This window comes from Pinus tabuliformis, chromosome 2_2 (genome assembly GCF_031772625.1).
Source record: "Pinus tabuliformis cultivar Carrire ecotype Pingquan chromosome 2_2, CPIR1, whole genome shotgun sequence".
Taxonomy (NCBI): Eukaryota; Viridiplantae; Streptophyta; class Pinopsida; order Pinales; family Pinaceae; genus Pinus; species Pinus tabuliformis.
In genome coordinates, this window is record NC_142300.1 from 141546914 (window position 1) to 141561189 (window position 14276).

The 14276-nt window shown below is 40.3% G+C and overlaps 1 protein-coding gene and 4 pseudogenes across 1 annotated transcript; all 5 read right to left on the minus strand.

The window, feature by feature from the left end:
* Positions 1-3424: 3424 nt before the first annotated feature.
* Positions 3425-5145, minus strand: LOC149191750 (calcium-transporting ATPase 4, endoplasmic reticulum-type pseudogene; annotated as a pseudogene).
* Positions 5146-5452: 307 nt separating this feature from the next.
* On the minus strand, positions 5453-5833 carry LOC149191751 (ATP-dependent DNA helicase Q-like 2 pseudogene; annotated as a pseudogene).
* A 58-nt stretch (positions 5834-5891) lies between these two features.
* LOC149191752 (uncharacterized) lies at positions 5892-6540 on the minus strand. Its single transcript, XM_089406273.1, has one exon. The coding sequence runs from the start codon at positions 6309-6311 to the stop codon at positions 5952-5954; it is 360 nt and encodes a 119-aa protein (XP_089262399.1). The 5' UTR covers positions 6312-6540; the 3' UTR covers positions 5892-5951.
* Positions 6541-10514: 3974 nt separating this feature from the next.
* On the minus strand, positions 10515-11981 carry LOC149191753 (calcium-transporting ATPase 4, endoplasmic reticulum-type pseudogene; annotated as a pseudogene).
* A 323-nt stretch (positions 11982-12304) lies between these two features.
* Positions 12305-12838, minus strand: LOC149191754 (ATP-dependent DNA helicase Q-like 2 pseudogene; annotated as a pseudogene).
* Between the last annotated feature and the right edge of the window lie 1438 nt (positions 12839-14276).

The following is a 14276-nucleotide window of genomic DNA, read 5'->3' on the forward strand; positions in this document are numbered from 1 at the left end:
GCACGCAAAATGAGGGTTGTACATCGCATTTATTGCAGTCCGTAAAATGCATTTAATGCTGACTGTACAGCAGCATTTAATGCTAAAAGTGGGCACGAAAATCGAGGAGGCTGTACAACATTTATTGCTGTCCTGTTTGCTGTAATTTCTAGTTTGCTGTGAGGCATGGGAAAAGAGATAAGTTGTAAATTTGCTTGCTGGGTTTTTTGCTGAATATTTCTCACTGTAAAAAGGCAATTTTCAGAAATAAAGAAGAGCTCTCAAACTGGTTTTCCCCAAGAGTTGTAGGGGGTTTTTCCAAGGTCAAGTTGACCAAAAATTTCAGTGTTTAAATGTATTTTAATGGCTGTTTATTACTGCTGATTTTTATTTCTGCAATTTCTAGCATTCTGTAAAATTTCCAGAATTTGTTTTTTCAACAATATTTATTTTTTCAGCTTGTTAAATGTATGGTTATGGGAAAGGGCATTTAACTACATGGGAGAAATAAGGTGAAACTGAAAACCGGGGTGGGAAAACAGAAATTTCTACATGGTATCAGAGCTTGAGTGCTGAAGGGCAGTTTGGGACAGCAAAAGGAAAAATTACAGCTGCTGATTTTTCACTCAGAAAATTCCAGCGAGCTGATTTTTTCATAAACAACAGTTTTATCTTTACTATAGTAGTGCTATTTTTCAGTTTTAGGACAGCAGGATGTCATTGAGATTGAGGGTGGAGGATAGGCTGGATGGGCATACAAATTACAGCGTTTGGAAGGAGAGAATGCAGAGTATCTTTGAGGAGGTAGAAGTCTGGGATATCATGGTGCATACCACACAGAACCCTGTTGTTGTGCCTACTGATGCTACTCAGTTGGCTGAGTATAATAAGAAGAACAACAAGGGTAAGAGGCTGATTCTAGACGGAATCAAAGACCATTGCATTCCTCATGTGAGAGGAAAGAGCAACGCCCATGAGATGTGGACAACATTGTCCAACCTCTACCAGAGTACCAATGAGAACCGGAAGATGGTCCTGAAGGATAAGCTGAAGAACATTAAGATGGGTAATGATAGTGCAGCTGGAAATCTCACAAAGATTACTAATGTGAGAGATGAGTTGGCAGCGATTGGAGAGGACATTCCACCCACTGAGTTGGTGCAGATTGCAGTGAATGGCCTCCCCCGTTCATGGTTGAACTTTGTTGATGGGGTTTGTGCACGTGAGACCCTTCCCACATGGGAGAGGTTTTGGGATGATTGCATTCAGACAGAGATCAGGAAAGGTCAGCTTGGGGTAGCCAAGCCAGTTGAGTAGGATGAGGATGTAGCACTGGTGGCAGGAGGCAAGAAAGGCAAAGGGAAGAAGCAGGCTTCCACAAGCAGTGGTGGGGGCAAAGGCAAAGGTAAAGGTAAATAGGGGAACACACAGAAGGACTATTCCAAGGTGAAGTGTTGGAATTTTCAAAAGATGGGACACTATGTAGTTGTGTGTCTGGAGAAGAAGAAGAAGAAGGACAAGAACCAGGACGTGGCAGCTTCAGCAGAGATTGAGGACTTTGCAGGTCGATTTGACCGGGAGTTTGCGTTCACTACGTGTGAGTCCTCTAGTCCAGGATCACCTGCCACACAAGTTCAGAGGGAGCATGCTTTTCCCTCGATTAGCAGAGCATCTTCAGGTATCTGGTGTTATCTCAAAATCAAGCCCTGGAAGGCTGCTGACCAGGAAGACTTCAAGTAATTGTTTCAAACCAATCTTTTGACTAAGGCTTAGCCTCCTTAGCCTGAGAGGGCTCTCTCAAAGGATTATTGATTTTGACTATTAATAAGATGGCTAACTCTTGTGAATAACATTGACAAATAATGAAGGCTGGACAAACATTACATAAGTTTCCATTGGGCCTATGGAGTCAAACATACTACAACAAATAATGATGATGCCTTACATAGAAGACAGGGCATTTAGCATTTGGATGTTCAGAATACCACTTATATAAAACCACAGTTTACAAAAACATACAGGAAGTCAGAGCATGATCAATGAATTCTGAGTGATTATGCATTTGTACAACTGTAAAAGAACACTAAAGAAAATATACCATCACACATTCTGAACAAGAAAATCCCTTATGAATCCTGAGAAGTAAAACAGTCATTTATATTACTGAACTCTGTTTTTACATAAGCCAAAACAGTCCTCTGTTTTATAAAATATCCAACCCTCATTCTCTTGTTGTTTCAGCTATATATAGAGTGTTTATTCTAACTGATTCGAGCTTCCTCCTCCAGCATGAGGGGAGCTCAATAACTACCTCTAATGACACTTATCAACATTTAAATAACTAATAAATGCAACAAAGTGCTGACTGTAGTTTTTAAGAGTTCTAAATCTACTATGACTCTAACTCTATATTATATTCATGATGGCTTCTCTTCGTTCTTTGACATCTGGAGTTTAGCTGAGATAGCTGAGATGGATGTTTAATGCCCCACGTTTAGCTTGGATGCTGAATCTTTTAACTGTTCAAAAGTATTAGGAGATGTCCCTGGTTTCTCGGCTTCATTTTCCTCCAAAGTACTCGAATGCACAGAAACATATCTTCAGCCTTTAATTACCCAAAATGTGGAAGACTGCCACGTTTTTGATGCGCTGTAAGCTTTGTCCACGAACATGTGTGTATGCAAAAGTTTGTTGCAGGACAACCGTTTGATATATCTTGAACTTAATCGAAGTAGATTGCTGTAATTTGTTTGTTGCAGCACCTTCTTAAATCCATTCTGTAGCCACTTTAAATTCCCCTGAACTTGAAATTTCAAAAAATAAAAACATTTGTCGTTAGAGTCAAAAAGGTTGAAGAGCTGATGCATTTCCTTAATTGCAACTCTGGGACCGGACCTGGTAATGTTCTCCCATCTCCTTAAATGAAATAGAAAATTATCTCCAGTTCGGTTCATATAAGGATCCAAGTCCATCTGTAAAGAGGTATCAGTGCTTGTGGCTTTGTAGAGGCATAAGACAACATTCTCTGCACTCCTTGAATATAAAGCAATGTTGACAGATCTAGACCCCAAGAGGATCTGGTTTTCCTCGACCAAAACCAACAGGCAGACAAAAATTCTTACCCACATGAGTCCATTAGGTACACTAGCAGCATCAAGAACTACCAATCTTGAAGAATTTGACAGATATAGACCCCAATGCAAACATAGATCACGGTCTAGATCACCAAATCTTCGTGACAAGAAAACTTCAATGGTTACTTTGTATACTGTATCCACTCTTCCAACAAATGCCTTTACCTCTCCTCCAGCATCTGTTTGAAACAGGTAGACTGATTCACTGGTACTGAGAGGACTTTCTTCCCTTCTCTCTGATCGGTTTTCCACCTTTTGAAGAGAAGATGGGGAGTGAGCACAAAACGTATGTGCAAAAATAAAGAAGGCAGAATCTTATGTTTCTTTTTGTTTCCTCAGATTTCTCCCTCTGTTGGACATATATCTCCCAAAGAACTTCACTGTCTCATCAATGAGAATCACTGGTAATGACACAGCCAGTACCAAAAACCACTCATTCAGGCTTAAGGGTACAATGCCAAAGACTTGTGCTAGGAAGGGCACATAAAGAATTAAAAAGTGGAGACCGAATGAAACAGACATAGCTAATAAAAGCCAAGGGTTAACCCATGGTGGCATTACAAGAAGACTTCTATCCTCTGATAACACATTTAGTGAATTGAACATCTCAATTGCAACCAGCACAGACAAGGAAAGGGTCATAGCTTTATCCTTGCCAGTTGAGAAGTAATCACATGGATTACCATCGAAGGAGTAAACATGTGATCCTGCCTTGAAAGGAGACACCTTAAACCCCTCCCAAGAGGAACATTGGTCCCATGTCCTGAGTTGGTAAAAGCTCACAAGTGTATGACCATCTCCTGCTGAACTTATGCTCAAAAATGATTCATGAGTATACCATATCGCATATATACCAACTGTAGCCAAGCCAACATACAGGCCAATAACCAAGTAGCGGAACAGCACCCAGGCATCAATCAGAGAATCATTAATTCTTCGAGGGGGCTTTTTCATGATATCTACATCAGGTGGATTGAAACCTAGAGCTGTTTCAGGTGGCCCATCAGTCACTAAATTGACCCATAAAAGCTGTACAGGGATCAATCCCTCAGGCATGCCTAGAACTGCAGTTAGAAATATTGAAGCAACTTCACCAATATTTGAGGATATCATGTACCAAATAAAAGCCTTCATGTTGTTGTATATGGAACGGCCCTCTGCAACAGCTGCAACTATTGAACTGAAATTGTCATCTGCTAAGACCATATCAGCTGCCTCCTTTGCGACCTCTGTTCCAGTAATTCCCATAGCAATACCTATGTCAGCTAACTTCAAAGTTGGAGCATCATTTACACCATCACCTGTCATTGCAACTACTTCCCCATCATCCTTCAACATTCGAACTATTTTTTGCTTATGCTTAGGTTCAGCTCTGGAAAACCCGCAACTACGTCCTCTTAAAATTTCTCGACGTTTGGCATCAGGAAGAGCCATAAACTCTCTTCCTATGAAGCTTCTGTCCTGAAGATTAACTTCTGGCTCAAAAATCCCAATCTCATGACATATGGCTTCTGCTGTATTCTTGTCATCGCCTGTAATAACCAACACACGAATTCCAGCTTCTCTGCAATCACCAATTGCTCTATGGACCTCTGCGCGTGGAGGGTCCCTTATTCCTACAAAACCAGCAATGATCAAATCACTTTCAATTGATGAGTAATTATCAGGATCAAGCAAAAGCTTGTGGGCAGGATGTTCCTCTCCATCATATGTAGAGAATTCATTAAGTTCTTCTTTATATGCAAAACCTAAACATCGTAGAGCTCCTGAAGTCATCGCTTTGAGTTTTTGCAGTATGCTCTGTCGAAAGTCCACATCTAATTGAACAACTATTCCATCTGATAGCTGAATCTTGGAGCTTCTCTCTAGCAGACTCTCAACTGCACCCTTCACCAGCAATGCGTACTTTCCTGTATTTGACTTAACAATAACCCCCATCGACTTGCGCATTCGATCAAACTCTAAAGTAGCAACTCTGTGTTCTCTTTCGCTCCACCATTCACAGCAACCTAAACTGATTTCTGCAGATATTGAACAAATTCGAGATATATAACTCGTGGTTGCTGTCAGCAATAATGAAAGAAACCCCAGCAATATCAATTCCTCTTTCATAGTCTCCAATGCATGAAACAGAGCCTTCTTCTTTCTTCATATCTTTGGCGATATCTTTTGTAGATGCATTTGTCCCTGCTTGTCGGCACTTTGTCTTCCAGTTATCAACCAATTTTAGCAAAGTAGCCCGTTTGTTATTATTTTGAATTTCATTCACCAAGGATACCAGAGAGCTTGCATGAAGAGTGAAATCAACATGCTTTATCTCCTTCGGAAAATAACAGTTATCACACATTCCATTGCATTCCTGTAATGACTCCCCAAAGTGACCAAAAAAGTGCTACGCGGCGGCATATACTCTTTGACTGACAAAAACAAGCAATAGCATAAAGTTTTTCCAAGCCAGCATGCTCATGGAAGACCATCGAACTCTGTCGAGGAAGATCAGCTGGCCTGAAGTATAGTAAACAATGTGATGGAAGGCCATCACGACCTGCTCGGCCGCTTTCCTGATAATATGTTTCCAATGATTTGTTAAGACTGTGGTGAATGACAAATCTAACGTCTAGCTTGTTAATACCCATGCAAAATGCAACCGTGCCCACTATAACTTGTAACTTGTTTGTATTCCAACGAAGATGAACACTTTCACGAGCCTTAACATCCATATCTTCCATGACAAAGAGAATCGAGGCCTTTCTTATCCTTATTCTCAAAGGACCTTTTCGTAACACATTGTTCTAAGTTGCGCTCTTCATTTATGCATGGCAAAGACTCCTTGGTGACTTATGTGTCTGGTTCAAGGCCGGCAAGAAAAGCCTTCTGTTCATCTACACTTAATTGATCTGCAATTATTTCAGATTGATCTTCATCAGTCCCAGCTTCACAGGTTTCATGAACAGAACTTTTGACAGGTGTACCCTTTCTTGAAAGAAGTCTGATATGGAATTGCTTTTTTTCAGGTTTCAACTTGATCTCCTTAATGCATTCTGGCCCATCGAATTGTGTTCTACCCATTGCAGCAGTCACTGGATACCACACCAGATCAGATTTTTCGTATGGCTGAGTAACTGTTTCAAATGTAAGGCAAGAAAGGTCATTCAGCCAAGCATCAATTTCACCCTCCGTCCCCAATATAACAGGCATTCAATCATGAAGCCACGCCAATGCCTTAGAGGAACGTGTAGTCAAAATAGTAAATGTAAAGAGTACTCCTCCTTCAGAATCTTGCCATGTGTCATAAAGAGCTGCAAAGACAAGGGGTTTCTTATCTTGAAAATGTATATAGAATGGTTGCTTCTTCGCTCCATCCTTTTTCCACTCGTAAAAACCTTCAACTGTCACAAGGCAACGACAACTTGGAATAAGTCGACGAAAAGAAGCCTTCTCATGAACCGATTCTGATCGAGCATTGGTTTCTCTATCTGCATTTATACATCACAGGACTCTTCATTTGTAAGAATATTTGAAGCCGCATCTGAATGGGTCACATTTGGTATTAGATGCTCTGCACGTGCTTCTCCGGCCTGCGCAACACATTTACAATCTCTGGATGCAATCTTAGAACAGGACAGATGTGCCGCCACGCCACGAACAATACAGCATTGAATTGAAGAATTCGAAATTGCCACGGGACCAAAGGACTGCGGTGGCAGAAATGACTTCAAACACACACAACAGGTGGAAGGTTGTCCGCGATAACTAGACTCTTGGTTCCACGAATGGTGAGCCTCCGGGGTTCTCAACTTTGTTTTTGACTTTCGTGTTGCTCTAGCTGCAGCTTTCATTGACATCCAGCGAAGAGAAATATTTCTTTTCCATTTTAAAATAACATAGGCAATAGCTACAACCCCCACCAACGCAAAGAGTAGCAACGCCGACATAAATAAACTGGAGTCATAAAAACTTGATCGTGAGAACTCAAGAACTTGGATCAGCATGAAATCACCTAAAACATGTTGCGCTGCGAAACTGCTAAAGGATTTATACGTTGCGGAAACACTTCAAAACTGACTTATGCGCTACGAAATCACCTAGACGGAGGTTTCTGCGCTGTGAACTTTGAAACAGGATTGACATAGGGAGCTTAGGTGTGGTGTGAGACCATTGATGAACTAAAACAGAGAATTGACCCCATTTGATACACTAGCAAGACTCTTAAAAAAGATGGAAAGGCTAGGCCCAAAACTGACACCAATCTCTTGACAGATAATCGAAATGAGGTGAACAATTTAAAAAATTTTCTTGAGTGATAATAGTGGCTCCACTTGGGATAGTGTGCTCCTGTAGTACACTAAGAACTCGTATGTCTAGTGCCTTATCCATTTATGACAAACAGAAATTTGCTTGACAAGCATCCCTTTCAAGCTTCTTCGGCCTTCACCTCGGGCTTAAGCTTGATGATCACTGTATGAGAAAAAGAAATCTACATCTACTGAAAAATTCTCAGTCAACCTTGAGCTTATTTGCATTTTCCTACCTACCTACCCTAACAATTCAAACTTCTTTCAGCTCAATCAATGTGAAATTTCCAATGTAGCCAATCATTTGTCTTATCTGATATTTGAGTTTTTTGACTGCATCGGAGTTCAGAGCCACTATGATATTGTGATGACCACTGCCATTGAAATTGCCTCTGATCTTCATAGAAAAACTGAAACACTGGAGAGTAAAACTCTTCCATGTAGTCAGCTATAGGATCCCAGAATACATGATCAGCTTGATGATTCTTGTAACTTTCTGGTTGTGCAAACTGATCTTCAACAACAGTGTTCAGTTCCTCAATCGTGAAAAAGAAAGGAACCAGCATTCTCTCCTTGTGTTCTGCCATAGAAAGCTTCTGAAAATAATGATCATGATTATGAAAACTATATGCCTGAATTTGACCTTCTAAACCTTCAATGTATTTCTCAATGTCTTCAGCAACTTCATCCAAAAATTTCATCTTATCCTCTGCCTTACACTCAAATGATTTTAGATACGAGGACAAGGACAAAGAAAAACTTTCATTTGTATCTCCATTACTATGATCATTATTCCATTGTTTGAAACCTTGAACTGAAGGAGATTTTGCCACCAACTCTGATCTATCTATCCATTCCTCCAAAAACATAAACCAAAAGTCTTCAAATGACTTAATGGATTTGGCAGGAAAGCTTTCAATCCACTGTTTGCATTTCCCTTGGAACGAATCATAAAACAACATAATGCAAACATCTTCATGCTTAACCCTAAGAAGCTCGGTAAAATCACAAAAATCTGATATATGCTTCAAAGTTAAACTCATATCTTCCCCATTGAATTTTGGACCATTCCTTAGAAAATATGCATCCTTGGGAAAATGATTTGGGAAACCATGAATTCCTGAAAAATTTATGCATGCATACCTTGAAATAAGAATGGTAGCATCTAGGTCCTTCATAACTCCAGTGGAATCACCATGAATGTATGAATTTTGAATTCTTCAACAATGGAGTCGCCAAGGTAGACTTACAGCCTCGAAAATTCTTCTGAGCTCCTGCTACCTTCAGAAGTTCAGCTTCATAATTTCGGGAATGAATAATCTTCAGGCTCCCGGCAGACGCACCAAAATGTTATCTCAAAATCAAGCCCTGGAAGGCTGTTGACCAGGAAGACTTCAAGTAACTGTTTCAAACCAATCTTTTGACTAAGGCTTAGCCTCCTTAGCCTGAGAGGGATCTCTCAAAGGATTATTGATTTTGACTATTAATAAGATGGCTAACTCTTGTGAATAACATTGACAAATAATGAAGGCTGGACAAACATTACATAAGTTTCCATTGGGCCTATGGAGTCAAACATACTACAGCAAACAATGATGATGCCTTACATAGAAGACAGGGCATTTAGCATTTGGATGTTCAGAATATCACTTATATAAAACCACAGTTTACAAAGACATACAGGAAGTCAGAGCATGATCAATGAATTCTGAGTGATTATGCATTTGTACAACTGTAAAGAACACTAAATAAAATATACCATCACACATTCTGAACAAGAAAATCCCTTATGAATCCTGAGAAGTAAAACAATCATTTATATTACTGAACTATGTTTTTACATAAGCCAAAATAGTCCTCTGTTTTATAAAAAATCCAACCCTCATTCTCTTGTTGTTTCAGCTATATATAGAGTGTTTATTCTAACTGATTCGAGCTTCCTCCTCCAGCATGAGGGGAGCTCGATAACTACCTCTAATGACACCTATCAACATATAATAACTAATAAATGCAACAAAGTTCTGACTGTAGTTTTTAAGAGTTCTAAATCTACTATGACTCTAACTCTATATTATATTCATGATGGCTTCTCTTCGTTCTTTGACATCTAGAGTTTAGCTGAGATAGCTGAGATGGATGTTTAATGCCCCACGTTTAGCTTGGATGCTGAATCTTTTAACTATTCAAAAGTATTAGGAGATGTCCCTGGTTTCTCGGCTTCATTTTCCTCCAAAGTACTCGAATGCACAGAAACATATATTCAGCCTTTAATTACCCAAAATGTGGAAGACTGCCACGTTTTTGATGCGCTGTAAGCTTTGTCCACGAACATGTGTGTATGCAAAAGTTTGTTGCAGGCCAACCGTTTGATATATCTTGAACTTAATCGAAGCAGATTGATGTAATTTGTTTGTTGCAGCACGTTCTTGAATCCATTCTGTAGCCACTTTAAATTCCCCTGAACTTGAAATTTCAAAAAATAAAAACATCTGTCGTTAGAGTCAAAAAGGTTGAAGAGCTGATGCATTTTCTTAATTTCAACTCTGGGACCGGACCTGGTAATGTTCTCCCATCTCCTTAAATGAAATGTAAAACTATCTCCAGTCCGGTTCATATAAGGATCCAAGTCCATCTCTAAAGAGGTATCAGTGCTTGTGGCTTTGTAGAGGCATAAGACAACATTCTCTGCACTCCTTGAATATAAAGCAAAGTTGACAGATCTAGACCCCAAGAGGATCTGGTTTTCCTTGACCAAAACCAACAGGCAGACAAAAATTATTACCCACATGAGTCCATTAGGTACACTAGCAGCATCCAGAACTACCAATCTTGAAGAATTTGACAGATATAGACCCCAATGCAAACATAGATCACGGTCCAGATCACCAAATCTTCGTGACAAGAAAACTTCAATGGTTACTTTGTATACTGTATCCACTCTTCCAACAAATGCCTTTACCTCTCCTCCAGCATCTGTTTGAAACAGGTAGACTGATTCATTGGTACTGAGAGGACTTTCTTCCCTTCTCTCTGATCGGTTTTCCACCTTTTGAAGAGAAGATGGGGAGTGAGCACAAAACGTATGTGCAAAAATAAAGAAGGCAACATCTTATGTTTCTTTTTGTTTCCTCAGATTTCTCCCTCTGTTGGACATATATCTCCCAAAGAACTTCACTGTCTCATCAATGAGAATCACTGGTAATGACACAGCCAGTACCAAAAACCACTCATTCAGGCTTAAGGGTACAATGCCAAAGACTTGTGCTAGGAAGGGCACATAAAGAATTAAAAAGTGGAGACCGAATGAAACAGACATAGCTAATAAGAGCCAAGGGTTAACCCATGGTGGCATTACAAGAAGACTTCCATCCTCTGATAACGCATTTAGTGAATTGAACATCTCAATTGCAACCAGCACAGACAAGGAAAGGGTCATAGCTTTAACCTTGCCAGTTGAGAAGTAATCACATGGATTACCATCGAAGGAGTAAACATGTGATCCTGCCTTGAAAGGAGACACCTTAAACCCCTCCCAAGAGGAACATTGGTCCCATGTCCTGAGTTGGTAAAAGCTCACAAGTGTATGACCATCTCCTGCTGAACTTATGCTCAAAAATGATTCATGAGTATACCATATCGCATATATACCAACTGTAGCCAAGCCAACATACAGGCCAATAACCAAGTAGCGGAACAACACCCAGGCATCATTCAGAGAATCATTAATTCTTCGAGGGGGCTTTTTCATGATATCTACATCAGGTGGATTGAAACCTAGAGCTGTTTCAGGTGGCCCATCAGTCACTAAATTGACCCATAAAAGCTGTACAGGGATCAATCCCTCAGGCATGCCTAGAACTGCAGTTAGAAATATTGAAGCAACTTCACCAATATTTGAGGATATCATGTACCAAATAAAAGCCTTCATGTTGTTGTATATGGAACGGCCCTCTGCAACAACTGCAACTATTGAACTGAAATTGTCATCTGCTAAGACCATATCAGCTGCCTCCTTTGCGACCTTTGTTCCAGTAATTCCCATAGCAATACCTATGTCAGCTAACTTCAAAGCTGGAGCATCATTTACACCATCACCTGTCATTGCAACTACTTCCCCATCATCCTTCAACATTCGAACTATTTTTTGCTTATGCTTAGGTTCAGCTTTGGAAAACCCGCAACTACGTCCTCTTAAAATTTCTCGACGTTTGGCATCAGGAAGAGCCATAAAATCTCTTCCTATGAAGCTTCTGTCCTGAAGATTAACTTCTAGCTCAAAAACCCCAATCTCATGACATATGGCTTCTGCTGTATTCTTTTCATCGCCTGTAATAACCAACACACGAATTCCAGCTTCTCTGCAATCACCAATTTCTCTATGGACCTCTGCGCGTGGAGGGTCCCTTATTCCTACAAAACCAGCAATGATCAAATCACTTTCAATTGATGAGTAATTATCAGGATCAAGCAAAAGCTTGTGGGCAGGATGTTCCTCTCCATCATATGTAGAGAATTCATTAAGTTCTTCTTTATATGAAAAACCTAAACATCGTAGAGCTCCTGAAGTCATCGCTTTGAGTTTTTTGCAGTATGCTCTGTCGAAAGTCCACATCTAATTGAACAACTGTTCCATATGATAACTGAATCTTGGAGCTTCTCTCTAGCAGACTCTCAACTGCACCCTTCACCAGCAATGCGTACTTTCCTGTATTTGACTTAACAATAACCCCCATCGACTTGCGCATTCGATCAAACTCTAAAGTAGCAACTCTGTGTTCTCTTTCACTCCACCATTCACAGCAACCTAAACTGATTTTTGCAGATATTGAACAAATACGAGATATATAGCTCGTGGTTGCTGTCAGCAATAATGAAAGAAACCCCAACAATATCAGTTCATCTTTCATAGTCTCCAATGCATGAAACAGAGCCTTCCTCTTTCTTCATATCTTTGGCGAGATCTTTTGTAGATGCATTTGTCCCTGCTTGTCGGCACTTTGTCTTCCAGTTATCAACCAATTTCAGCAAAGTAGCCCATTTGTTATTATTTTGAATTTCATTCACCAAGGATACCAGAGAGCTTGCATGAGGAGTGACATCAACATGCTTTATCTCCTTCGGAAAAGAACAGTTATCACACATTCCATTGCATTCCTGTAATGACTCCCCAAAGTGACCAAAAAATGCTACGCGGTGGCACATACTCTTTGACTGACAAAAACGAGCAATAGCATAAAGTTTTTCCAAGCCAGCATGCTCATGGAAGACCATCGAACTCTGTCGAGGAAGATCAGCTGGCCTGAAGTATAGTAAACAATGTGATGGAAGGCCATCACGACCTGCTCGACCGCTTTCCTGATAATATGTTTCCAATGATTTGCTAAGACTGTGGTGAATGACAAATCTAACATTTGGCTTGTTAATACCCATGCCAAATGCAACCGTGCCCACTATAACTTGTAACTTGTTTGTATTCCAACGAAGATGAACACTTTCACGAGCCTTAACATCCATATCTTCCATGACAAAGAGAATCGAGGCCTTTCTTATCCTTATTCTCAAAGGACCTTTTCGTAACACATTGTTCTAAGTTGCGCTCTTCATTTATGCATGGCAAAGCCTCCTTGGTGACTTCTGTGTCTGGCTCAAGGCCGGCAAGAAAAGCCTTCTGTTCATCTACACTTAATTGATCTGCAATTATTTCAGATTGATCTTCATCAGTCCCAGCTTCACAAGTTTCATGAACAGAACTTTTGACAGGTGTACCCTTTCTTGAAAGAAGTCTGATATGGAATTGCTTTTTTCAGGTTTCAACTTGATCTCCTTAATGCATTCTGGCCCATCAAATTGTGTTCTACCCATTGCAGGAGTCACTGGATACCACACCAGATCAGATTTTTCGTATGGCTGAGTAACTGTTTCAAATGTAAGGCAAGAAAGGTCATTCAGCCAAGCATCAATTGCACCCTCCGTCCCCAATATAACAGGCATTCAATCATGAAGCCACGCCAATGCCTTAGAGGAACGTGTAGTCAAAATAGTAAATGTAAAGAGTACTCCTCCTTCAGAATCTTGCCATGTGTCATAAAGAGCTGCAAAGACAAGGGGTTTTTTATCTTGAAAATGTATATAGAATGGTTGCTTCTTCGCTCCATCCTTTTTCCACTCGTAAAAACCTTCAACTGTCACAAGGCAACGACAACTTGGAATAAGTCGACGAAAAGAAGCCTTCTCATGAACCGATTCTGATCGAGCATTGGTTTCTCTATCTGCATTTATACATCACAGGACTCTTCATTTGTAAGAATATTTGAAGCCGCATCTGAATGGGTCACATTTGGTATTAGATGCTCTGCACGTGCTTCTCCGGCCTGCGCAACACATTTACAATCTCTGGATGCAATCTTAGAACAGGACAGATGTGCCACCATGCCACGAACAATACAACATTAAATTGAAGAATTTGAAATTGCCCGGGACCAAAGGACTGCGGTGGCAGAAATGACTTCAAACACACACAACAGGTGGAAGGTTGTCCGTGATAACTAGACTCTTGGTTCCACGAATGGTGAGCCTCCGGGGTTCTCAACTTTGTTTTTGACTTTCGTGTTGCTCTAGCTACAGCTTTCATTGACATCCAGCGAAGAGAAATATTTCTTTTCCATTGTAAAATAACATAGGCAATAGCTACAACCCCCACCAACGCAAAGAGTAGCAACGCCGACATAAATAAACTGGAGTCATAAAAACTTGATCGTGAGAACTCAGGAACTTGGATCAGCATGAAATCACCTAAAACATGTTGCGCTGCGAAACTGCTAAAGGATTTATACGCTGCGGAAACACTTCAAAACTGACTTATGCGCTA

Bases quoted from the DNA above. Each gene is read 5' to 3' on its own strand.
- LOC149191752 (XM_089406273.1), bottom strand. From the start codon at position 6,311: ATGCCTGTTATATTGGGGACGGAGGGTGAAATTGATGCTTGGCTGAAT.